This window comes from Zingiber officinale, chromosome 5A (genome assembly GCF_018446385.1).
Source record: "Zingiber officinale cultivar Zhangliang chromosome 5A, Zo_v1.1, whole genome shotgun sequence".
Taxonomy (NCBI): Eukaryota; Viridiplantae; Streptophyta; class Magnoliopsida; order Zingiberales; family Zingiberaceae; genus Zingiber; species Zingiber officinale.
In genome coordinates, this window is record NC_055994.1 from 81372395 (window position 1) to 81395972 (window position 23578).

The 23578-nt window shown below is 38.7% G+C and overlaps 2 protein-coding genes across 7 annotated transcripts; both read left to right on the top strand.

Moving 5' to 3' along the window:
• The first annotated feature begins 1712 nt into the window (after positions 1 to 1712).
• Positions 1713 to 15797, top strand: LOC121980731 (probable serine/threonine-protein kinase clkA). 4 transcript variants are annotated; one of them, XM_042532914.1, is made up of 8 exons: positions 1714 to 2047; positions 2302 to 2934; positions 11476 to 11791; positions 11884 to 12163; positions 13354 to 13461; positions 13865 to 14143; positions 14723 to 14866; positions 15244 to 15797. In XM_042532914.1, the coding sequence occupies exons 1-8, from the start codon at positions 1792 to 1794 to the stop codon at positions 15418 to 15420; spliced, it is 2193 nt and encodes a 730-aa protein (XP_042388848.1). In that variant the 5' UTR covers positions 1714 to 1791; the 3' UTR covers positions 15421 to 15797. The 4 variants fall into 4 exon arrangements, with proteins under 4 accessions (XP_042388849.1, XP_042388848.1, XP_042388847.1 ...); XM_042532913.1 differs by having other exon boundaries at positions 11476 to 11702; positions 11792 to 12163; XM_042532915.1 differs by lacking the exon at positions 13865 to 14143 and having other exon boundaries at positions 1713 to 2047; positions 11476 to 11702; positions 11792 to 12163.
• An 860-nt stretch (positions 15798 to 16657) lies between these two features.
• On the top strand, positions 16658 to 23275 carry LOC121980732. Of its 3 annotated transcripts, none has more exons than XM_042532918.1 (4): positions 16658 to 16782; positions 16910 to 21245; positions 21358 to 22686; positions 23010 to 23275. In XM_042532918.1, exons 2-3 carry the CDS (start codon positions 16961 to 16963, stop codon positions 22635 to 22637), a joined length of 5565 nt encoding a protein of 1854 aa, XP_042388852.1. In that variant the 5' UTR covers positions 16658 to 16782; positions 16910 to 16960; the 3' UTR covers positions 22638 to 22686; positions 23010 to 23275. The 3 variants fall into 3 exon arrangements, with proteins under 3 accessions (XP_042388852.1, XP_042388851.1, XP_042388853.1); XM_042532917.1 differs by having other exon boundaries at positions 16682 to 16782; positions 16875 to 21245; XM_042532919.1 differs by having other exon boundaries at positions 16682 to 16782; positions 16875 to 21245; positions 21400 to 22686.
• The last annotated feature ends 303 nt before the right edge of the window (positions 23276 to 23578 follow it).

Consider the following 23578-nt stretch of genomic DNA (forward strand, 5'->3'; position numbering starts at 1 on the left):
AGGGTAAATATGGTGGCAAAAGGCGAATACGCTCGCCCCTGCCAACCCGTCCTAAGATTACAGGGTAAATATAATGGCAAAAAAGTGAATACGCTTGCCCCCGAGATCACAGGGTAAATATGGTGGCAAAAGGTGAATACGCTCGCCCCCAGCGCCCCCTTCAACCCGTCTCAAGGCCAACACGGAGGAGGTAAATCACGGGCGGCTACTAGCATTTGGAATAGTGACTAGCACATAAGGGAGGTATTTACCTCGACTTTGCCGAGATTCGAACCCCAGACTCCAGGGTAGATCACAGGGTAAATATTATGGCATAAAAGGCGACGCTCGCTCCCAGCACCCCCGCCAACTCGTCCCAAGACCAACATGAAGGAGGTAAATTACAAGATCACAAGGTAAATATTGTGGCAAAAGGCAAATAGGCTCGCCCCCCAGTGCCCCCCGCCAACCCGTTCTAAGGCCAACACGGAGGAGGTAAATCATGAGCGGCTACTAGTCTTTGGAATAGTGACTAGCACATAAGGGATGTATTTATCTCGACTTTGTCGAGATTTAAATCCTAAATCTCATTATGATAATATTTCATATGTTAGTTATTAAATCCATCCGAGAGGAGATCACAAGGTAAATATTATGGCAATAATTTAAATGGCCAACATTCTAAATTTACCGCGGAAGAAAATGCTTTACAATGTGTTATCAAATTATGGATGCCTGCGAGATTCCACGTGCATTGCTGCTATTCTATTGGCCGGGGGCAGGTATTAGTTATTGAATCATGATCTTTGTTGCTTTTAATTGATGTTGAATTATTTGACCTTTTGTTGATGAAATGTAACATCCACTTTAGAATAAATTTGAGTAGCAAATTTTAAAATAGAAGCACCAAAAGGATTTAAAGATCCAAATTTGAATTCGTAGAAAACATGATTGTCATTAATATTAAACATTATCCAATGATACGATAGAATTCTAGTTAAATTAAAAATTTCTTCAAAATGCACTCACTTTTATATTTTCACCTTCGAATTTTAAAAAGCATCTTTTAGTTTTGACAAAAGACACCAATTGTAGATTGTGATATTGATCAAACAATGGGGTAGATTAAGTTGAGCTTCTACTTATGAAATTTGTGGGGTTGAATGTAAAAGATAGCTAAATTATCTTTCTCTGTGTCCGCATACTTTTATCCTGCGTTGGGCGGTGAGCTTACCGTGTGGGGACGAGACAGACAGTTGAGCGCGCATCCGACAGAAAGCGATGCGTCAGCCTCCGACACGATACTGCGATTTGCCACTAAATTCACCCGAGTCACATATACCCTGTTGTGCACCCAAAAACTTTACCCGCTTAGTTATTTGTTCATAACGTGGGGTTGCATATGATGTTCCCGACCATTCTCTCAGGCGACAAATTCGGGTTGCCATCAGTGTCGTGCTGGTAATTTCTCATCTTAGTCATTTTAGGAAAAGTGGACTGAAAAACCCATCCGCCGCACCGCCCGCTCCAACCGCGCCGGCGGGGGCCACCAAAGAAAATCACGTGATCCTCTACAACTCGTAGTGCAGATAACATTTATTGGTGGACACGTGTCTATTACAACTGGAGTGTGATTTAGCGGAGAGTTTTGAAAGCCGTGCGATCAAGATTCCCACGCGGCTCGGAACAATGTGGAGTGCATTTGATCTCCAGAATCCAGATCATGGACTCGCTCTTCCTCTTCCTCCTCTCTGCATTCGCTTCGAAGCTGTAAGCATTTAGCATGCGGCTTGGAGACTCGTGCGCCCTCGAATGGCGGCGCCGAGGGTGGAGGAAGTGATCGACTTCCTGTTTGCGCGTGGGTTCTCTGCCGCAGCCGACGCCCTCCGCGACGACGTACTCTCCCGCTGTCCCACGAGCCAGGCGGCGGAGCTCGACCTCGACGTCGGCATCGCTCTCCCGCCTCTGAAACTTTCGACGCCATCCCTTGGCGGCGGCGATACTGCGCGCGCCAGTGCGGACTCCAGCCCTTCAGACACGTTCGTCAGCCTCGGTTCTTCGCCATTCGGTACGTTGGTTTTTTTGACTCGGTTTGTTTGATCTCGTCGCTCATTGTATGACTTTGCTGTTTTCTGTGCGAATTTGACTTTCTTCCACCAATCTCGGCTCTCTGATGTTTTGTTGTCGCCTATTCGAGAACCAATCTTTCAAAAAGACCTTTCTTTTTGTGTGCTTATTTCCCATTTAAAGATCAATTGCAAACGAGCTTGTAATGAATCTGAGTAACTTAACCTTTTCAATTACTTGGATTTCATGGAACAGAACTTTTGAATCCCTATGGAGTCTGGTCACCTGCTCGGTCTAGATCGGATGAGGAATCAACTGATCGGCAATCAGACTTTGGGACAGCCAGAGCGTATAATAACTATTGGTATGATGACCAGATTGGAGAATATTGTGATATGTTCTTCATCCAAACAGATTCTGGTCAATTGCACAGCGAAGACAAGTTCATCATGTCTGCAGAGGAAAAGGATCAGTTTGAGAAAAAAGAAATGTTTGATTTTGGAGAAGACGGACATAGGCATAAGCATGATCATGTTGGTTGTAAGGGATCTGTTGATATGTACGATTGTCCTTTCCCAATTCGTGATTGCTGCAGTGGATCAAAGATTGATGAAAATGAGAAAGTTGCTGAAATGATTAGAAGCTCAAGCTTTGCTGTTTATGGCCGCTATCAGATCTTGGATGATCAGACAGAGAGGTTAGATGAATGTGGAGAGAATGAGGTTTGCTTCAAAAGGATACGTGAGCAGCCTGATACCATTATTCTAGAACACGATCGGTTTCATGATAGAAGTCGAGTTGAAGGTAAAGAATGCTCAGAATCAGATATCACAGAGGAAAAACTGCAGGCACTTGATCACAATGTGGTTAATGATAGTACGTGTGGAAGTGAGCTCTCTGCTTTTTATTTATGTTCTATTTATTTTGTTATCTGAACATATTTAATGATTTAGACCATCAATTTGTTAACAAAATGGGTTGCTTAATTTTGATGATGCAGACTAGATGTTTAAGTAAGAACTAGGATGTATTTCTTATTTTCTATTATAATTATTTTACTTTTGGATTCTCTGAAAAACACTTTGGTAAAAGTTTGACATGCTTTTAGGAGACTGACCATTTATTGGGACTGTGAAAGAGATTCCAACCACCTTGTTCCATTCATTCCTGTTCTTGATGAGGTTTTGACTACTATGACTTTTTCTTTCTTCCTAAGTCTCTAGTGCTGCATCATTTTGTTGATCTACCTTGAGCAATGTTAACTGTACAATCGGATGATGATTTAATTCAAGATTACTGGTCTATCCAAAGAGCAACATGTACTCTGGTTCATTCATTACATACATTTGTCACTTGGATACTAGCTATACTAGTAGTTTCCCTGCCATTGGTATTGAATCAGTCCATAATTTCTAATCCTTTATTTGAGCTTTGTTCTTTGCATATCTTACAGTGTGTTCAGACTCATTTATAAGATCTTGAGTTTGTGGTGTCTTTGGTTCTATTTAATAAAATGGCATGCTTGATTATCAGTGGTCAAATATTGGCATACTTAAGGGAACAATTTTTTGGTTGCTATTTGATTGCTCAATTTTCTAACTTCTCGGTTCCAATTTCACATATGACTCTGTAGTGTATAGCCTCAGTCAGGATAATTCTTCTTTTCCTTGTGTTATAACTCGTACCCATTCTGCTTTCCATCAATAAGAGAAATATTAGTACCCCTCTTACTAAGGGCTCCACGATACATCTAGATTATCCACTCTACTTCCTAACATCAAATTGCGGCAAACATGATCATTATCTACCAAAGCGAAGTAATCGCCAAAGGAGTTTTTACTCCTCGAATTCCAAAATGACCGGAGTTAGCCCCTGGCAGCCCTCCCTCTACCCCTCTTGATTTCCCTTATCCCTCTCCTCTATTCGGTGGTCGTCGTCACTTCGTTTGCTCTTTTCCTTTTTCCATTACTCCAATGGCGGTGGTGTTCTATGCCTCTTTTCTCCCTCTAACTGAATATGAGGTGATGAAAGTTTCTTCTACGGGCAAAGAGGATCAAACACAACTGGAGCTGTGATCCTGGTTTTCTGTCTACTTCACCGGTTTTTCAGCTTTTCCGGCCTCCGGTGAGGCCCTCTGGTCAACAAAGGGGGGTAGCACATCAGTCAACGTTCACTAAAGGCAAGAAGCAAAAAGGAAAGCAAAAGGAAAGAAGCTTGATTGGCGGATTGGAGTGGCAAACCTCTACATAATTTTTTCTTTCCAATGGCAAAGAAGAAAAAAGGAAAGGTTTCTCCTAATAAATCTGACACAATGAATACCTCATCAATACCTGAATCAATTTCAAAAGGTTTCCAGGATTCTCCATTGGCCGGTCATTTGACTTTTGATTTGCAAGCAAACGAGGAAATTGATGAGGTGGCTGATGGATTAGATACTGCTCAAGTTTTGCCTCCACATCAACAAGTTGTAGGTCCCTTATGACCGATAAGAGGGGTTAAATTACCCTGCACAATAAAACAATGAATACCTTTTTCAAACTATCGGACTTGCAAACAATTATATACTTAAAGAAATAATGATAGAATTAAAGAGGAGTACGAGACAAACAATTTACTTGTTGGCAATCAGAGGATTGCTACTCCAACGAAGATAAGCTCACTATGAAAATCTCCTTCTCGAACAAAACGTCGGAGGTGGAGAAACCTCGTATATGAAAATAAAGCTTGGAAGTGAAAAACAGAAAGAGATTCGAAGTACAAAGTGTGTTTTTCAAAATGGAGAAGCCCAGGGCTCTATTTATAGCCCAGTCGAAATTGGCTGTTTGCCGACGTGGCACGATCTGGGTGCCCGGACCCTCTCTGGGCGCCCCAGCATGGTAACTCTCATCTTCTCACAAATGGCTACGCAACAGATAAGGGATAAAATTTTATCCACTTCCGGGCGCTCGGACAATTGATCCACTCGACGAGGCACGAGGTGCCCTCGACCAAAGTGGTTCGGCTGCCCAAAGCAACTTCGGGCACCCGGACACTAGTCAACTCAGAGTTGACTTTTTGTCCGGGTATTCCGCTCCGGCTTCGCTCGCTTGGGTGATCTTGGTCATCTGGAATAGGGCTCACCCGAACTCATTTTCCGACCTTCTCGAGTAAACTTCCGCTTCGGCTTCTCGTCTCTCAGAAAATGCCGCACGCTTCCTTCTCGTCCGCCAGCGTTCTCTTTCGCAGCACCTCATCCCTCAGACGCATCGAGCCTGTCGACTCTCTCCCATGCTATCCTTCTCGCTAGCTGCATCTTTTACTCGACTTCTTGTGCTCCTAAGTTCTTGCACACTTAGACACAAGGATCAAACCACAACAGGACTTAACTTGACTTAGTTGATCACATCAAAACTACCACGGGATACTTACAATCTCCCCTTTTTGATGTAAGTAACCCAAGTTAAATTAGGGTAAACCAAAACAAATAACAGTAAAATAACAGCTACATAATTTACAATTAATAACATGTAATGCAAAATAAAAAATGTACCCTCCCCCTAGACTTAATCTTTAATTTTCCCCCTTTGATCACATTAAAAATAGGGTTACTAACTTAAAAAAATAGTAAAAATTCTAAGGGTAAAACATGGTAGTCAATAAAACAAACTCGTAAAAAAAAATTAGTAAAAGACTAGATTTGATGATATTAAAATTTTAAAAGTAACTTTATTTGTTGAAAAAATTTGAAAATTTTTGCCACTGTACAAGATTTTTATCCAGGTATGTGGAAAATTTTTCACAAAAAGATAAGTTCTATCAACATGATAAAAAAAGTATTTTTGTTAGAAACATATATTTCTCAAAATAATTATTAAAAATAATTTTTCATTTTGAAAAATCTTAAAAATATTTCTAAGTATGGAGACCAGAATGTCTGATATTAGAAAATTTGATTTTTCAAAAATTGAATGTCAGATAATTTTTAATATTAAAAATTAATATTTTTTAAAGAATTTATAGAAAATTTAATAACGGTAAAATTTTTTTTAAAATATTTTCTTTAATAGAGAACATGATAGTTTATCACTTAAAAATAAAATTTTCAAAAATAACTTTGCAAAATAACTTTAAATTAAAAAAATGATTTTTGTAAAAAAATTCATAACAAATAATATATTGGTAAAAAAATTTTGAAAATTTTCTTACAGATAGGTAATGAAATCATCTTTCTTGAAAAAATTAAGATATAATTAATTTTGGACAAAAATTATACGAAACAATTTATTAAAAAACATTATACAATTTTAAGCAAAAAAATATTAAATCAAATTAAAAATAAAACATGCATAATGATTTTAATCTAAGTATGATTTTGGAATCCAATATAGGTTCCTTTCTACTTGATTAGCCAAATACTTTTTAGGAATAAATTTTCGTGATAATTTTTTAATTTGGCTTTTATGATATCTAAAATACCAGTTAAACCTTCGATGATATTTGAAATTTCTTTTTGGAGCGTGTAAAAAATTTGAGCATGAATTATCTTTTTCTAGCATTTTAATTTTATCGTTTAATTTTGTATTTTCATCTATTAATTTCTCAAATTCTTCTTTTAGGTATGCATATTTTTTTTTTTTTTGACTTTACATACTTTGTTCTCTTTTTATATAAGGATCTATTTAACATTTGCATAATTTTATATAATTGCTCTGGAAGAAGCTTACTTACCTGACTTACCATATCATATTTGTTGGTAGACGCTCCCCTTTTTTACTGCTTTCTTCTGCAGTGTCCCCCCTTTCATTGATGCTCATCTCCAAGGTGCTTTCGCTGTCTTCAGGTAGGTACTCGGCAATTAGTGATGTTCCGGTAATCTCCTTGGTCCCAGACTCTTTTGAAGGCGAATCAGTATCTATAGCAGAATCGATTCTTCTTCTTTTGATTGTTCGTAGAGCTCTAAGAACTTTTCCTAAAGTTCTTTTGCATAGTGGTAGTTGTCAATTTTGTCGAGTTCTTGAGCAGGAAGAACACTTAGAAGGTGGAACTCGGTCTTATCATTCGTTATGAATTTGTTGCGTTGCTTCTGAGTCCAAAGATACTCCTCGAGTTCTTTTCCATCTGCGCTTTTGGAGACTTCAAATTCAAATTTCATAGAAAGCGTTATATCAAAGTCAGTTCGGAAAAATCCCTCCATTCTTCGTTTCCAGAATGCGAACTCCCTCTTGAACATTGGTGGGTAGATGCTAGCTCCGGCCATCTCGTTGCTTCGGTCGGCAGTTAATCCTTCTGAAGCGTCCTTGCTCTGATACCAATTGTAGATCCCTTGCGGCTGGCAAGAGGGGAGGCGAATTGCCATGCACAATAAAACAATGAATACATTTCTCGAACTATTAGGCTTTCAAACAATTACACACTTAAAGAAATAATAATAGAATTAAAGAGGAGTATGAGACAAACAATTTACTTGGTTGGCAATCAGAGGATTGCTACTCCAAGGAAGATAAACTCACTATAAGATATTCTTCTCGAACAAAACGTCGGAGGCGGAGAAGCTTCGTACACGAAAATAAAACTTGGAAGTGAAAAACAGAAAGAAATTCAAAGTACAAAGTGTGTTTTTTAAAATGGAGAAGATCAAGGCTCTATTTATAGTCCATTGGTGGAAACTGACCGTTTGCTAACGTGGCACGGTCCGAGTGCCCGGACCCTCTCCGGGTGCCCCTAGTGTGGCAACTCTCATCTTCTCACAAATGGCTACGTAACGGATAAGGGATAAAATTTTATCTAATTCTGGGCGCTCAGACCCGCTCCGGGCACCTGGACCGTTGATCCACTGGACGACGTACAAGGAGCTCTAGACCAAAGTGGTCCGGGCACCCGGAGCAGCTCCGAGCGCCGAGACACTATTCAACTCAGAGTTGACTTTTTGTTCAGGTATTCCGCTCTGGCTTCGCTCGCTTGGGTGATCTCGGCTATCCAGAATAGGGCTCACCCGAACCCATTTTCCGACCTTCTTGAGCAAACTTTGGCTCCGGCTTCTCGTCCCTCGGAAAATGCCGCACGCTTCCTTCTCGTCTGCCAGCATACTCTTCTGCAACACCTCATTTCTTGAACGCACTGAGCTCATCGTCCGTGCCATCCTTCTCTCTAGCCGCGTCTTTCACTCGACTTCTTGTGCTTCTAAGTTCCTGCACACTTAGACACAAGATTCAAACTATAATAGGACCTAACTTGATTTTTTTTATTACATCAAAACTACCATAGGGTACTTACACAAGTCTCAGTTCTTGTCCACGTGGATGATGATCAAACACTAGCTATTGTGGAGGGTGATGAGGTGGCAAATAGCCCTCCAAGTTAACCTCCCTCAGCTTCAAATGGTGTTGCCAAAGGTTTGGGTACTGCTGCCGGTGGAAAGGGGGCTCAAGTTCCGGTTGCTGGCGAAATGGGGGCTCAAGGTTCGGCGAGGCATGACTCCTGGGCAAATGTTTTGTAAGACAATCGAAGAATGAACATGGCATCCCATTTGCAACAATCGCAACCCACCAGAAAAAGATTGAGTTTCGAGTATGAAGACATTGAAATGGTTGAGGAATCGGTTGGTTTTTGTCTTGTTGGTTGCTTCATTGGGAGACATCCGGGTAGAGATGGTGTCGTTGTGGTTGCTTCTAGATGGCATTCTGTATAAGTTTTACATGCACAAAAGCAGATCGGTAGTCTATCATTCGACACGAAGGAAGATTGGGACAAAGTTTTGTTTGCTAGTCCTTATTTTGCTTTTGGAATTCCTTTGTTCTTGAAGATTATGCTGAGGTGTTTTTTATTTAATGAAGATGGGCAGTATATCCACGCTTGTATTCCAATTCATAGCTTGCCTCTAGATTGTTGGTCATCGAAGGTTCTTGGTCTCATTGGCTCAGAGATTAGAAGACCTTTATACACCAACAAACTGACTCGTACGTGGTAAAGATTGGCCTATGCTCGTCTCTTGGTAGATGTTTCAATTTTCGGTGAAAAGATCAAGACGGTACCAATTACATTGCCCACCGGAGCTCAACTTGATCTTGAGATAATATATGAAGTAATGCCTAACTTTTGTGATGATTGCCGTATGCTAGGACGCTGGAAGGATTCTTGTAAGAACTTTGGCCGAAACCCTCCTCAAGATGAGATACGTCACAATCACTCCCAATCCGCAAGAGGAAGACGTCAATCGAGATATAGACGAAGGCAAACAACTCATCCATAGCCTCCAATTAAGCTGCCCATGCTCCTTATTGGCATTAACGGTTGTTGAAAAGACTGTTCCCATGGCAGTGGAACCACCACCGACCCTAAAATTGGAGGTAGCAGCTCCGAGAGACACCGTTCCTCACCCTCAACTGGCTATGGAGACTCCCCTATTATCTGAGAGCTCTTCTGTGGGTTCGGGTCCTATGATGGCAGTTACGGTACAGGAAGATACTGATTGAAATGTGTCCTCTTCAGTCTCTCTAAGCACGGAGGATACGACTGCCACAGCCATAGGCAACAACACTTAAGGTTCTGCAGAGCAGGGAAGTGAACCGAATAACACAGATATGGCACCCTCCTCATCTCTGACTCTCGTGGGTTATCGACAAAGTGTGCAGAATTTACGTGTCCCAGCAGCCCGCTCACGTGGACGATGAAGCTAGCCTCATGGAACATTAGGAGCTTCCATAAAACCCTTAAACATAGGGAGTGCAACACCTCAAACAAAAAGAGATTAAGTGATGGCGCTTATCGAAACCAAGCTCAATGAGGATACTTTGGATATCATCATGCAAAAGAAATTCTCAGGTGTGGGAATGACAAATAACTTCACTTATTCTACTCGAGGTCGTATTTTGCTCTTTTGGGATATGCACAGGGTTTCTCTGGACGTTCTTATGGCATTAGATCAATATATGCATTGACAGTTGCATTGTTCAATTACAGGTTGGGTTTTCATGGTGACTTTTGTATATGGTTTACATTCTATTATGACATGACAACCCCTGTGGAATATGCTCACACTTCTTGGGGAGATGAAGGATGAACCTTCGCTCATTACTAGGGATTATAACTCATTATTAATGGTCCAAACAAGGAAGATGGTTAGCCGGTTACCAATTATGAATTGCAAGATTTGGAACGTTTTGTTCATACTTGTGGCTTAGTTGATCTTTGCTCCATTGGATGCCGGTTAACATGGACTAACGGATAGGTTTCTTGCAAATTTGATAGGGCTATGGTTAACTCACATTAGATTATAGCAGACTATGAGAGTTTTGTGGATTTTACACCTCCCTAATGCCTATCAGATCACTCTTGCGGTATAGTTTTGACACTTGCAAGGGAGAATGGATGCAATAAGCCGTTCAAATTTTATAATATGTGGACACTAAATGATGGGTTTCAAGACTTGGTGGTGAGTTCATGGGATGATCCTGTCTCTGGACATGCTTAATATGTACTCAAGGCAAAGCTTACACGACTAAAGGACAAGCTGCGGCAACTTGATAAACTTAATTTCCAACACATCTCAAAGCAAGCTCTAAGGGCCAAATTAGTGCTAGAGGATGCCCAACGAAGCCTTCTATATGGAGTCGAACCTCCAAGTGATTATAGGATGATGAGAAAGAGAGCCACAATACTAGCGGAGGCAGAAAATCTTTGCTATCAACAACGAGCAAAGAGTATCATCTCATGAATAGTGATAGGTGTACAAAGTTTTTCCATGACTTGGTGTTGACGGGTGATTCATATCTGACTGAAGGTCAATGCTAGAGATGTCATTTAAGAAAAATCTGTTAAGATTTCTCGTAACCGAATTCCGTTATGGTTTTTAATAACTGAATTCTATTACGGTTTTTCAAAATAGAATTCTATTACTGTTTTAGTGGGTTTGTGGTTTAGGCAATATTTATAGGGATCATTATAAATCTATTATATTATGAGAATCATTGAATGTGATTTTCTTGTGTAGAGAGAATTCTAATAAAACTTCGGCCGTTTTTGTAGAGTATGCACGCCGCCGAACTACGGTAACTCTTCTTCCTCGTGTTTGCTCTTTCTTGTGCATTTTTGTCTCGTTGCTCCGTGCGATCTCTTTCTCTCTTCCTCTTCTTCTAGATACATGTCTATGCTTTGTAGACATCAAGTGATAGAGCTCTCGGTTGGGTAGTAGTTGCTTTCTTGATGTTTTTCTTTTCTTAGATGTTGGTAGTTTTGTGATGATGTTTAGATCTGATGATGCTTTTCATGTCATAGACATCTAGAGTTGTAATAGTCTTGTGATCCCCCCCACCTCCCCAAAAAAAGAAAAATTAGTTAAGTTTATATTATAATATGTTAAACATCTTGCATTATAATGTCTGCAGGGACATATTGATGTGCAATCTTTTCCTTTGCAGTTTCTGTCCTCATTGAAGTTTGCTTGTGGTGCAGAGTATGATCCTAAAATAAAAAACGATAGCAAAGGAGATTCATATAACAGAAACATATTTTCTGTGAACAAGATGGATGATGGGGAGTTGCAAAAAGAATGTTACAGTATATCACCTTTTGAAGAGGAAGTGTACAAACAAGGTGCTAAATCTGCCCATGGAGATGGGGATTGTAGGATATCTAACAAAGAATTACAGGAACCTGAAGCTGTTGACTTGGAATTAAAGGTTGATATTGGTGATGAGCTTCGTCTTTATAATTCTCATGAAAATGAACTAGAAATATTTGACTTGAGAATAATTCACCGTAAAAACAGGTTCGGATCCATAACTTCCATCTAGACCATTTTTGTGCAACATACGCTACTTCAGAAAACAAATGTGCTGAATTCTTGTGCATCAACTTCAGGACTGGCTTTGAAGAAAGCAAAGAGTTCCCAATTGTCTTAAAATCAGTTATAGCAGGCAGATATTATATTACAGAGTATCTTGGTTCTGCTGCATTTAGCAAGGTTGTTCAGGCTCATGATCTTCATACAGGAATGGATGTTTGTCTTAAGATAATAAACAACGATAAGGATTTTTTTGACCAGAGTTTAGATGAGATTAAACTCCTTAAGTTTGTTAACAGACATGATCCTTCCGATGAGCATCATTTATTGCGCCTTTATGACTACTTCTACTATCAGGTATTGTCTATGTTATTCTATTTTGAATAAAATAATTTGTATATGTTAACTCCATTTGATTGTCAAACACTGTTTCTTAGTTCCTCGTGGATGTCTAGTTCTTATTTCTTCATTTGATATAAAATATAAAAGTTCTTATTTGTTGTTGTTTCTTTCTGAAACAAAAGTGAAGGGAAAGATCCTCACGAATCTATTACTAAGCAACACCTATGAATGTAGTACAGAACATGTACATTGCTTGGAAAATGGGAGTAACAAAATTAGGATGATAGACAGAAGAAACCAAATAAAAGAAAAGTGAAAAAATTGTAATGTTAGTAGAAATGATGCCCTTCCAATCAGTTGTTCTTGCTACTGGACATGAAGCTGACATAATCTATCCAACTTATATTCCTCTATTAGAAGTGACATGTCCTTGTGGGCAACACCAACATTTGCAGGGCTCAGTATACCAGCAATGCACCAGCGGAACAGAAAATACATGTACAAGCTGCTTGCTGCTCATAACAGATAGTCATGCTAGTGTAAGCCAAGAAGCAGGAATAACATGTGTCCTTGGCCTTGATAATTAGCGACAAATAACTAATTTTCACCAGTGCGAACCTATAAATAATCAATCCTGCAAGTGGGGTAGGAGATTGGACTTGAGATCAGAGAACCACTGATATTCCACCCTGCTTTATTCCATATAAAGCTATTGTAGCAGTTTGGAAAGGAGAGCACTTTGGCCAACCTCATCTAGATGCTGAATGATAGCCAATACTCAAGGTTCTCCTGCAAGAATCGAAAACTTACTTTGCGTGGCCTGATCTGAGTGGTCCAGAATTCATTAGTTGTGCAAAATCTATATTATTGTTTCATCACTTGGAAGTTTTTTTAATTGATATGGATCTGTTTATTAAATTCCAAATCTTTTGCATCTTTACAATTAATATTAAAAATTAATTAGATATCTGTAATTTTGAAGCTGTAATTAGACATCTGTATTATTAATGTCTTTTCTCTGCATCAAAGATTGGTTTTTGTATTTTTTTTTGTTGCTTTACCTCTGGATATATGCTTCCTGTTGTATATTTATCACATACTTTAGTAGCTAGCACATAATATCAAAATGTTGACTCTAATTTCTTTTGCATGCTGGTTCTTGCTGATAAACAAAGTGTCCTGATATCATCAATTAAATGCTGCAGGAACATCTTTTCATTGTTACAGAGTTGTTAAAAGCTAACCTGTATGAATTTCAAAAGTACAATCATGAGTCTGGTGGGGTGGAATACTATACATTGTCCAGAATACAGGTATGTGATTTACTTTCTATAGATCATGAGTGTGTTAAGTCACACAATATATGAGAACTGCTTGATTGCTAAGAGCCTTAGGTAATATAACCCTCCATCTGTAACTTAAAGAGGGAACTTATGCACAAACATTATGCTGCTGCAGTTTTAAACATTTAGTCAAACGATAAGTAAAAAAATCTATGCATAGGATTTACTATGAATTTCATTATCAGCATCCTCATTGACCAAGCGTTTTGTAGACTTAACTAGGAATTGATTCCTGAATGTCTAAATATTATTTTTCCCTTGAGAAGCTATTAGGGTTTTGATTCAAAGCAGTCCTACTAGTAGGGAGAATTAGTATGCTTAAAATTGTTTCATTTCTTTGACAACGATTTGTACTATTATCCTTCTGTAACAGGATATTGCTCGACAATGTCTAGAGGCTTTATTATACCTCCATCATTTGAGGATAATTCATTGTGATTTGAAACCTGAGAATATCCTTCTCAAGAGCTATAGTAGATGTGAAATTAAAATCATTGACCTTGGAAGCAGTTGCTTTGAGATGGACAACTTATGCACATATGTGCAGTCTCGCTCTTATCGAGCTCCTGAAGTTATCCTAGGTCTCTCTTATGATCAGAAGATCGATATCTGGTCCCTAGGTTGCATCCTGGCTGAGCTGTACACTGGTGACGTAAGTTCCACTCTTATCTTTCTAACCTCATTTATCAAATATACAATACTACACACTTTGGTGAGGTGCATAAAAATTGTGTGTTAGGTGACATAGTTCCATAAAAATGTTGAGATTTTCATAACAAGATCTTCTAGGAAAAAGTTACTTGTGTTCTCTACTACATTTCAGAACATATTAGCAATTGTCAGCAAAGTTTTGCTTAATTGTTATATTTTGAATAGGATATAAAATTCATTAAAAAAGATTGAGCCAGAAAGCACCTAGATATTATCTTTGGTAATTCTGTGGTCTTGGTTCCACCAATCAATTTGAAAATTTCAACTGTTGAAACTGTTGGCTCCACAGTGGGCTTCAAAAGTTCAAAGATGGAGGTCCAGGACGATTGTTTAGTGTCTTGCATGTTGTCGCAATGTATTGTGTTTAATTTAATCAATTTTCCAGGTGGGAATTAGTAAGTTCACTCTAATCTCGATGAGCCTCTCAGAAATTGCTACAGACTGTTAAATACTTCTTCATGCTAGAACTGTATCGACACACAGCAAACAAATTACAGTCTAAAATTTCTCTGCTATTCAGGTACTATTTCCAAATGACTCAGTACCCATGATACTTGCTCGGATGATCGGGATCCTTGGTCCAATTGATGAGGAGATGCTTTCACTGGGACTGGAAACAAACAAATATTTCACTGAAAAATATGATCTTTATCACACGAATGAGGTCTCTCTCCCTCCCTGAAAGATTTTTTTTTCCTTGTCAATTACTCATGCTAAGCTTTATATTTCATGGTGGAATCTGAGATCATATGAATGCTAGGTAGGATGAACATTTACAACATAGGAACTCTTAGTCATGCCACTTAAAGCAAACCAAAACCTAAGAGCATTACAGCTGAAATCTTCCATGGCTTTGTAAGAAATGAGAAATCTATTCGCAATCATGATCAAATGCCTGTAATGTTGACATACATTTACATATTGAGTGCAGCTATCTCACTCAAATTAGCTGTCATGAATTCTTGCTTGCATTTATGTAGTCTGAACTTTCGGGCACAGTCCAACTTTCTAACAAAACTGACGAACATATCCTCATTACAGGAAACAGACCAAGTCGAGTACCTAATACCCGAGAGTTCCTCGCTGTCACATCAGCTTCTAGATTCTGATGCCAAATTTGTTGATTTTCTTTCTTGTTTGCTCCAAATAAACCCGAGGAGGAGACCGACAGCTAGTGAAGCACTAGAACATGAATGGCTCTCCATCTCCTACCATTGACACATGAAGTTTCACTATGCAGTCATAAAGATGAAGAACTCATACTCAAGCATGTACACATCCTCTTAGAAGATTCAACCAAAAGATTCAAATAACCCCTTTTTCTTGTAAGTATGCAGTTTGGCCAGCGCCAATTTTACAACGCGATCGTGCAAATATTACATAATTGTGTCTTTTGTGAAAGAAAAGTGTTGCGTATTTATGTAAATAATTTGTCGGATATTGTAATATTGCGGCTGAGTTCATGCTTGTCTAAGTTTTGAGGCTTTCAGTGTTTGCAGCTCCCAGAACTGATCTCTACCATTGTTCCTTCAGAGAGCAGCTGTGTTGGGTTGTGTTGGCAAGTTTTATGTAATCATGGAAAATGGTTTTCTTGAGATGATATTTCAATATTTTGAACAATATTATAGTCTATTTAATTATTAAAGAAATAATTAAAGCTTTCTATCATGAAAAAAAGTTAAATATTTAATTGTGTTATACTTTTAAATTTATCATTTTAAAATTTGTAGGTGTTAAAAAAACATAGTTTAAGGGGAACACCCTAATTTAGTTGTATATGGTAAGCTGTGGACTAAATAACTACAAGAGAAAATACATAAGATTAAATAAAAGAAATATTGTTAATTTAAATTTAAGCATATTAGATTAATATTTAAGTATTAATGATTAGGAGTGAGTAAAATTTTGATTTAACAACCGATCCAATTGATTTGAAAATTTGGTTTTATTTATTTGAAAATTTATTTATTTTAAATATTGATTATTTTAATTAAATATGTCCCATTTTGAATTTTTAAAATAATAAACCGATTAAATTGATTTTTTTATTATATAATAAATAAAATTTTAAAATATTAAGATTTTTTTTTATAAAATGGATTAATTTTTTCTAAAAAATTTATTTTTTCAAAAAAAATTAATTAGTTTGTTTGATTTATAAAATTTGATTGGTTCAATTGGTAAAAACAAGTTTTATTTGATTTTTCTATTCGATTCAGTTTTAATTGAATGTTTAGTTATTTTGAAACTAAGGAGTGTATTTAAAAAATAGATAAAATGAGGGTGAATTTTGAAACTAAGGACTAAGTAGTATATTGAAAATAAATAAATAAACTGAAGGGCGAATACAATTTTCCGATAAAAACTAAACCGGTCCGATAAGAAATGGGCCGGTCCGGCGGGCAAAGAACCAAGCCGGGTCAGGCCCACTGACTATCTAAGACGAGCCCTTTCCGCCCCTGCAAACCTTCTTCCTGCTCTAATGGAATTCGAGGATCTCATCTCCTTCCTCACCTCCTCTTCCCTTCTTCAAGTCCCTTCGAATCTCTCGTTTTGAGGCGCTGGAGCTGCAGGATCCAGGTAATTCGTCCAAAAACCACCCTTTTGTTTCTTTGATCTCCCTCTTTTTGGTTCCGTAGCTGATTCTAGGGTTCTGAAATGTGCTTTTGAAGTTTGTTGAGTTTACAATTTGCTGTCGTTGGGTTAGGCGGTTTGTCGAAAGCTGCGGAGGAGGAAATTCTAGGTTTTTTCCTGTTCAATGGATTCGCGCCTAACGGAGGAGCGCACCACGGGCCTGGACTTGAACGCAGGGGAGCTGGAACAAGGAAGTTCGGACTCAGGTGCTGAACTTGTTTCTGATACTGGAGGAGAAGTAAGCACCAGTGCAGAGTGTTTGGTTTTTCGTAACTCGGAAGGAAGCGTTTTGACTGCTGACGGAGTCGCGGATTGTAGCGACGCTGCAGAAATAACAGAGAGTTTGAGGAATCGAGAGGAGAAGCAAAGTGGTACAAGAAATCCTTTCTTCACTGGTTGTGAAGCTGATCATACACCAGAAAGGAATGTGGTTGAGACATTGAACGTACTGGCGCTTGATGTTGAAGGTGAGATCAAGCCAGCCGAGTTTGAAAAGAGTGGTAGTGAAGTTGAAACCTTTGAGAAGCTTGAATCTTCTTTGACAGAGAAAACAAGTTTGGAGAATGCTGCACACACTGATAACTCGCTAAAGGGAAGAATTCTGCTGGCAGGAAATGAAATATTTGAACGCCATTTGGCGTCTGCAGATGAATCTGAAGCTCAGGGAAAGGTAGAAATGTATTACATGGAAAGAGCAGGTGTTAGCAAGACTGCAGAAGCAATGAATGCTCATTATCCTTGTGAGAACAAAAACAAGGGCATTCAGTGTTCTCCTTGTGAAGCAAATTTTAATGGAGAGAAAGATGAGTGTTTGAAGAATGAAGATGAAGCTGAGCTTGTGGAGGAAGATACAAGGAATGAAGAGAAGCAAGATAACATGTCAAATGTCTCATTTGACAATGATTCAGTTGCTTCAGCTCTTCAGGATAAAGTCCTTGATTCAGTAGTTTTGGAGCATCATAGCCCAGTTGGCACTTGCAAACCTGAAATTAGTACATTTGGTGGAGCCCATGATCTGGGGAATGCAGAACCAACCACTTTTGATCTTGATGGGGATGGAGTTGAGATAGCAGAGGATACACCATGTCCAGAAGGTATTAAGGTTGAGATCTCAGAGTTTAAAAATCAAACTGAATGCAAAGAGGAACCCTTATCTGATAAAGTTTGGAACCAGAAAGTTGATGAACTAATGCCACCAGACGAGCATGTTGCAGTTTCTGTTGTTGATGAACCTGAAAAGAGAGCTTTTGGTGATGGAAAATTGGAAAGCAAGCTTGTTGACACAGAATGTTCATCAGGGAGTGGTTCTTCTGCCAATCATGCATTTCTGGAAGCTGACAAGTTGGAGGTTCAGGTGAATACAGGGGATGAGTGTATGGAGGCTAGTGATGGAATTGAACTTTCTGGAGATCCAGAGAAGGTAATCCAAGTGGCAAATGATGATTCAGAGATGGGCCTGGGAACTGATGCATTGGATGCAGCTGCTGAAGCTGATGGAGCACCTAGTCAGATATTACTGCAGGATGGCAATGCAATCAAACTACCTCAGGATTGCCTTTCTAGTGCAGATAAAATTGAAGGTTTACAAAAGGAGGCAGTGAATTGGAAGGTCGTTAATGAGCTATGTCATGGAACAGAAGTTTCTGTAGTCGGAAGTTCTGTTCAGAATGAAGGATCAACTCATAGTGTCTTAACTGATGATATGGAAGTTGTCTCTACGGATAATCATTACAAGGAGTCTGTTGAGTTGGATAGACCAACTGTGGCAGGTGAATCTTCCATGTTACATAGTTCTGAGAACAATACTTTTGGAACAGAGATGACTTATGTTGACTTGATTCAGAATGATCATGATGAAGAAAGCTCCATCCAGCAAAAACACTTTAAAAAGGTCGGTGTAGTGTCTTCAGATGGTGATGAAAACAATCAAGTGAATAATGATAAAATAAATTCAGATATGACTGGTCCAATTATGGAAATAAACATTTCTGAAAAAGATCCGTTGGGTGAATATATTCCAGATGTTAGTTTCATGATTTCAACAGAGTCTGATGCAGATATAGACATTCAAGTTGTGGAAGTTGACACTGGAGATATTCACTTATTGGAAGAAGCACACATGATTGAGAGGGTTTCTGGTGCAGAAACAGAAACAGAGGAGATGGAAATTGATCGATGGAACATGAAAAATAATGAAAGTAGTGCTGCAGTAAATGATTCCATTTCAAATCCTCAAGTATTAATGTCAAAGAACCAGTTTGTTGTTGATGAAAAACTCAGTGTGGGAGATGCTAGAGTTTCCTCCTCAAATTTGGTTTTAGAAGCAAAGTCAGACCAAGATATGATGATTGATGAAGAACTCTCAAATGGTAACAAGCAAACAGTCGCACATGTTGCTGCAGAAGCTGAAATTTCAATTGAAGATATTGGCCAACATACCTGTTACTCCTTTCCTTCAAAAGATGAATACGATTTTACTATTTCTGATCTTGTTTGGGGCAAAGTAAAGAGCCATCCTTGGTGGCCTGGCCAAATTTTTGATGTATCTGATGCATCAGATTTGGCATTGAAATATCAAAAAAAGGACAACTTTCTTGTGGCTTATTTTGGGGACAAGACGTTTGCTTGGTGTGATGAATCTCAATTGAAGCATTTTGAGATACATTTCCCACAATTGGAAAAACAAAGCACTTCAGATGTGTTCACAAGTGCAGTTGATGGTACATTGGATGAATTCTCTAGACGCATAGGGTTGGGTATGACTTGTTTCTGTTTGCCTGAAGTTATCAGCATCAATTGCCAAAAGGTTGAGAATGCTGGGGTTCGTAAAGGTAGCAATGGCTATTTGCTTGACAGACCTGCTATTTTAAGCTACTTTGAACCTGTCAAGCTACTTGAATATATTAAAAATTTAGCTCAGTTCCCTGATTATGATACTGATCGCCTGAGCCTTGTGCTTGCTAATGCTCAGTTGAAGGCACTCTACAGGTCTAAGGGCTATCCAGAACTTCCTTCTTTTAATCTCTTTGATGGTGGAATAATTGACTGTGATGACGACATTTCACACTTAAATTCTGAAAGCATTGGGAAAGATTTGTTCGAGCAATCATGTCATATTCTCTGTGATTCTGGAGAACAGAGATCACGAGGACACAAAAAACAGAAGCATGTATTGGAGGATGGGAAAAAGCAAAAGAGCTTATCTGAGTTAATGCTACCTGAAGATTCTCAGCTAGAAAATGGTGTGATAATTAAATCTTTTATTGAAGCTGATCATGATTCAGTTCCATGTTCTTCTAGCAAGAGGCACAAGATTATTGACATTGATTCATCTGACTCAGCAAGAAGTAAGAAGAGAAGGCCAGAGTCAATAGGAGATATGGAAATGTGCCTACCATCACCAGCTATTAGAAGTTCTTTTAAAGTTGGAGAGTATATACGTCGTGTTGCTAGCCAACTTACTGGGTCTTCCTCTAATCTTAGGACTTCTAATGAGGCATCTCTGAAGGTCTGTAAAGGGGATAGTGTATATGATGATTTTGCTTCTGATAGTTTTGGGGATACTACGATGGAGAGCCCAAGTTTTGAACTAGATGATTCAGAGTATTATGCCTCTCCAAATGAAATGTTCTTGCTGCTGCATTTGGCAGCCAGAGATCCTATTGAAGGGTATGATTATCTCTCTAGTCTAATCAGTTTCTTCACTAAATTTAGGAACTACTGTGTTTCTTCTTCTGCTAGTGAAGAGAAACATCTTGAGGAAGAAAGAGCTGAAAAGGATAAGAAACGGAGAGTTGAAGCTTTGTCGGTTTTTTCTGAGATGATAGAAACTGATCACATGATGGATTCTTACTGGTCTGACTTGATATCTCATAACCGCCCTACTAAAATCGAAGTCGAAGTTCATGCTCCGGCTCAAAGGAAAAAGAGGAAAACTTCAAGACAAACATCTGCTCTGATTTCTGTTCCTGTTGTACAAGCCACAGAACATATTCAAATTGGAATAGCTTGTCCCACTATGAAGCAAGTGCTATCCTCAGATAGGCCCATAATCAGTGTCAATGCAAAGATAGTCGATAGGTGTATGCCTACAGCTTTGGTTTTGAATTTCAATAAATCCAGTCCTCTTCCTTCTGAAGTTGATCTGATTAGGATTTTCTGTCGCTATGGGCCCATAGTGGAAGTAGCAACAGAAGTTCAACAGGAGAGCAACAGCGTCAAACTAATTTTTAAGCGGCTTACTGATGCCGAGATGGCTTTTAGTAGTGCCAGAAAATATGGATGGTTTGGGCCATCACTTCTCAGTTATCATCTCAGATATCTATCGTCAACACCAGATACTTTTGCTGACATCCAGCAATCAGACAATTATGCTGCACTACCAGAACATAGCAACTTGGAAACTCCAGGTAATATCTGTTTAATTATGTCTAATGTTTTTCTAGAAGCCAATGTTTTAAGATACAAACAATATAGCACTCATCAAAAGCAGCAACATAAACATTCTTCATTCATTGCCAGGGAATGATTCTGATTCCAATCTCAAAAACAAATGTGATGCAGAATCTATGGAGAGTCTCTGTGCAGACATCCCTTGTGACCATCCATCAGTATCTAATGCTTATATAGACACTAATTCCCAGAACCAAAGCGAACTAGTATTCACTGGGAATGGTAGAACAGACACTACTGCTGTCCTTCATACATCTGCTTCTGATGCTTCTCCAAACAACAGTCTCCTGATGCAAAGTGATACAGCGATCACAGAGGAGAGCAAGACAGACTTTCCAGGTGACCATCTGTCAGTGTCAGTTGCTTCTCCAGATTCTGATGTCAAGAACGAAGACAATGCAGTACTTGTGCAGAGTAACACTGATGCCAACCTTCCTTGTGACATCCATCCACTGACATCTAACATTTGTTCAGATACCAATCTCCAAGACAAATATGATACAATATCAGACATCATTCTCCAAGAAAATAGTGATGCCTTAGTCAGATCCACCGACTCTGACATTCACAATGAACTTCATCCTTGTATATATGAGGTTCTGCCTGATAATCTCGATGACAAAGGTGATGCAGTAATGATAGAGAGCAGGTCAGTTGCTTCTCTAGATTCTGATATTCCAAACCAAGGTGATGCAATACCCTTGGATAGTGACACGAATGATCTTCCCTGTGATCTTCATCCACCAATATATGACACCCCTGCTGATACCAATCTCCAAGAAAAGCATGAAACAGTGTCAGACACCACCATTAGTGATGTTATAGTTAGAGATTGTGCTGGCATTCAAAGTGAACTTCGTGCTTCCATATCTGATGCTCTAATACTTAATGATCTCCATGCAAAAAGTGATGCTTTACTGATAGAGAGATCAGTTACATCTCTGGATTTTGATGTTCAGACCCAAAGTGATGTAGTACTCAATGAGAGTAGCACCATCAGCCTTCCTTCTGACCGTCATCCGTTGAGGGCTGGCTCTTCACAAGATCTCCATGAAAAATGTGAAACGGTATCAAACATCAACGTTGATGAAAACAGTAATCTTGTAGTTAGAGACGACAATAACTCTGACTCTGGCAGTCAACATCATGCTTCCTTACCTGACGTGGTACTGATAGAGAACAGTGAGATACAACTTCCTGGTAGCATTCACCCGTCAATTTATAATGCTTCTACAGAAGCCGGTCTTCAATGTGAAAGTGACCCACTACTCACAGAAAGTAGTAATGTGAGTTCTTCCAATAGTATCCATGGATCAACACTTGATGCTTCTCCATACTCCGAGCCATGATAAACTAGTGATGCAGCACTAGTCGAGAGTTGCAACTTGGATTTTCCAGGTTAGATTCATCATGTACACATAGTTCTCATCTCCCAAAACTGATCACAAGGAGAAAAACAAGAGATTTTTCACTTACATTGCATTCCGTTCAAGTTCAAATTAGTATTTCTGTTCAAGTTCGGATTAGTATATCCAAATAATTCGTTCCTTTGTTTTGTTGGATTGCTAGTCTAGCTCAAACGTCTCTCTAGGATAGGCATAGCAATGTGAAATAGAACTTTGACACCTAATAGTTCTGATTTATGGTTTGCTGTTTTTCCAAATGGTCAGCTATGTTTTTCCAAATATACATGCTTATGCAAATTCATGCTTTCCATTCAGCAAAAGCAGATAGAGTTGTCTTGAACCCAATGCAAGGTGTAGGGGAAGAACTAGTTACAAGAGTTGCAGATGTGGATGATCAAGATGGCTAGATCATCTTCAAAGAGTTCATGCCGATGTGTCATTAAGGTATTATCTCTCTGCTTGATTTATCTCAGAAACTCCTATGGAGCAATTAAGTGCATGTTGTATAATAGATGTAATCTACTTTATCTTGAGAAAATTAATACAATGTTGAAGCACGCATCTTCATGCTTCATCTAAAATATTTTTATGGTGCTATCTGAATTCCTAACATGATTGATTGTCATTACTATAGTTATTAAGCCCCGACTGGACCGGCTTGTCGACTGAGAATAACTTTAATCAGGTCGGTTTTCTAATCAGATGGATAAGCAATTGAATTGGTCAAAAACAGCTTGAATTGCCCAATTCTATAAATTTGTTACAAATATCAGGTGCAAATACAAGAAAGAATCTAAAATGGGAAGAGTCAAGAGTTAAACCACATATTTGCCTGGCTCCATACACCTTGTAAAAAGGTACATCAGCCATGTCCAAACTTCACT

Coding starts and splice junctions, on each gene's coding strand:
- LOC121980731 (XM_042532913.1), top strand. CDS start 1,792: ATGGCGGCGCCGAGGGTGGAGGAAGTGATCGACTTCCTGTTTGCGCGT. Junction 12,164..13,353: donor ATGACTACTTCTACTATCAG/GTATTGTCTATG, acceptor TAAATGCTGCAG/GAACATCTTTTCATTGTTAC. Junction 14,867..15,243: donor ATCTTTATCACACGAATGAG/GTCTCTCTCCCT, acceptor TCCTCATTACAG/GAAACAGACCAAGTCGAGTA.
- LOC121980732 (XM_042532918.1), top strand. CDS start 16,961: ATGGATTCGCGCCTAACGGAGGAGCGCACCACGGGCCTGGACTTGAAC. Junction 21,246..21,357: donor TAGCAACTTGGAAACTCCAG/GTAATATCTGTT, acceptor ATTCATTGCCAG/GGAATGATTCTGATTCCAAT.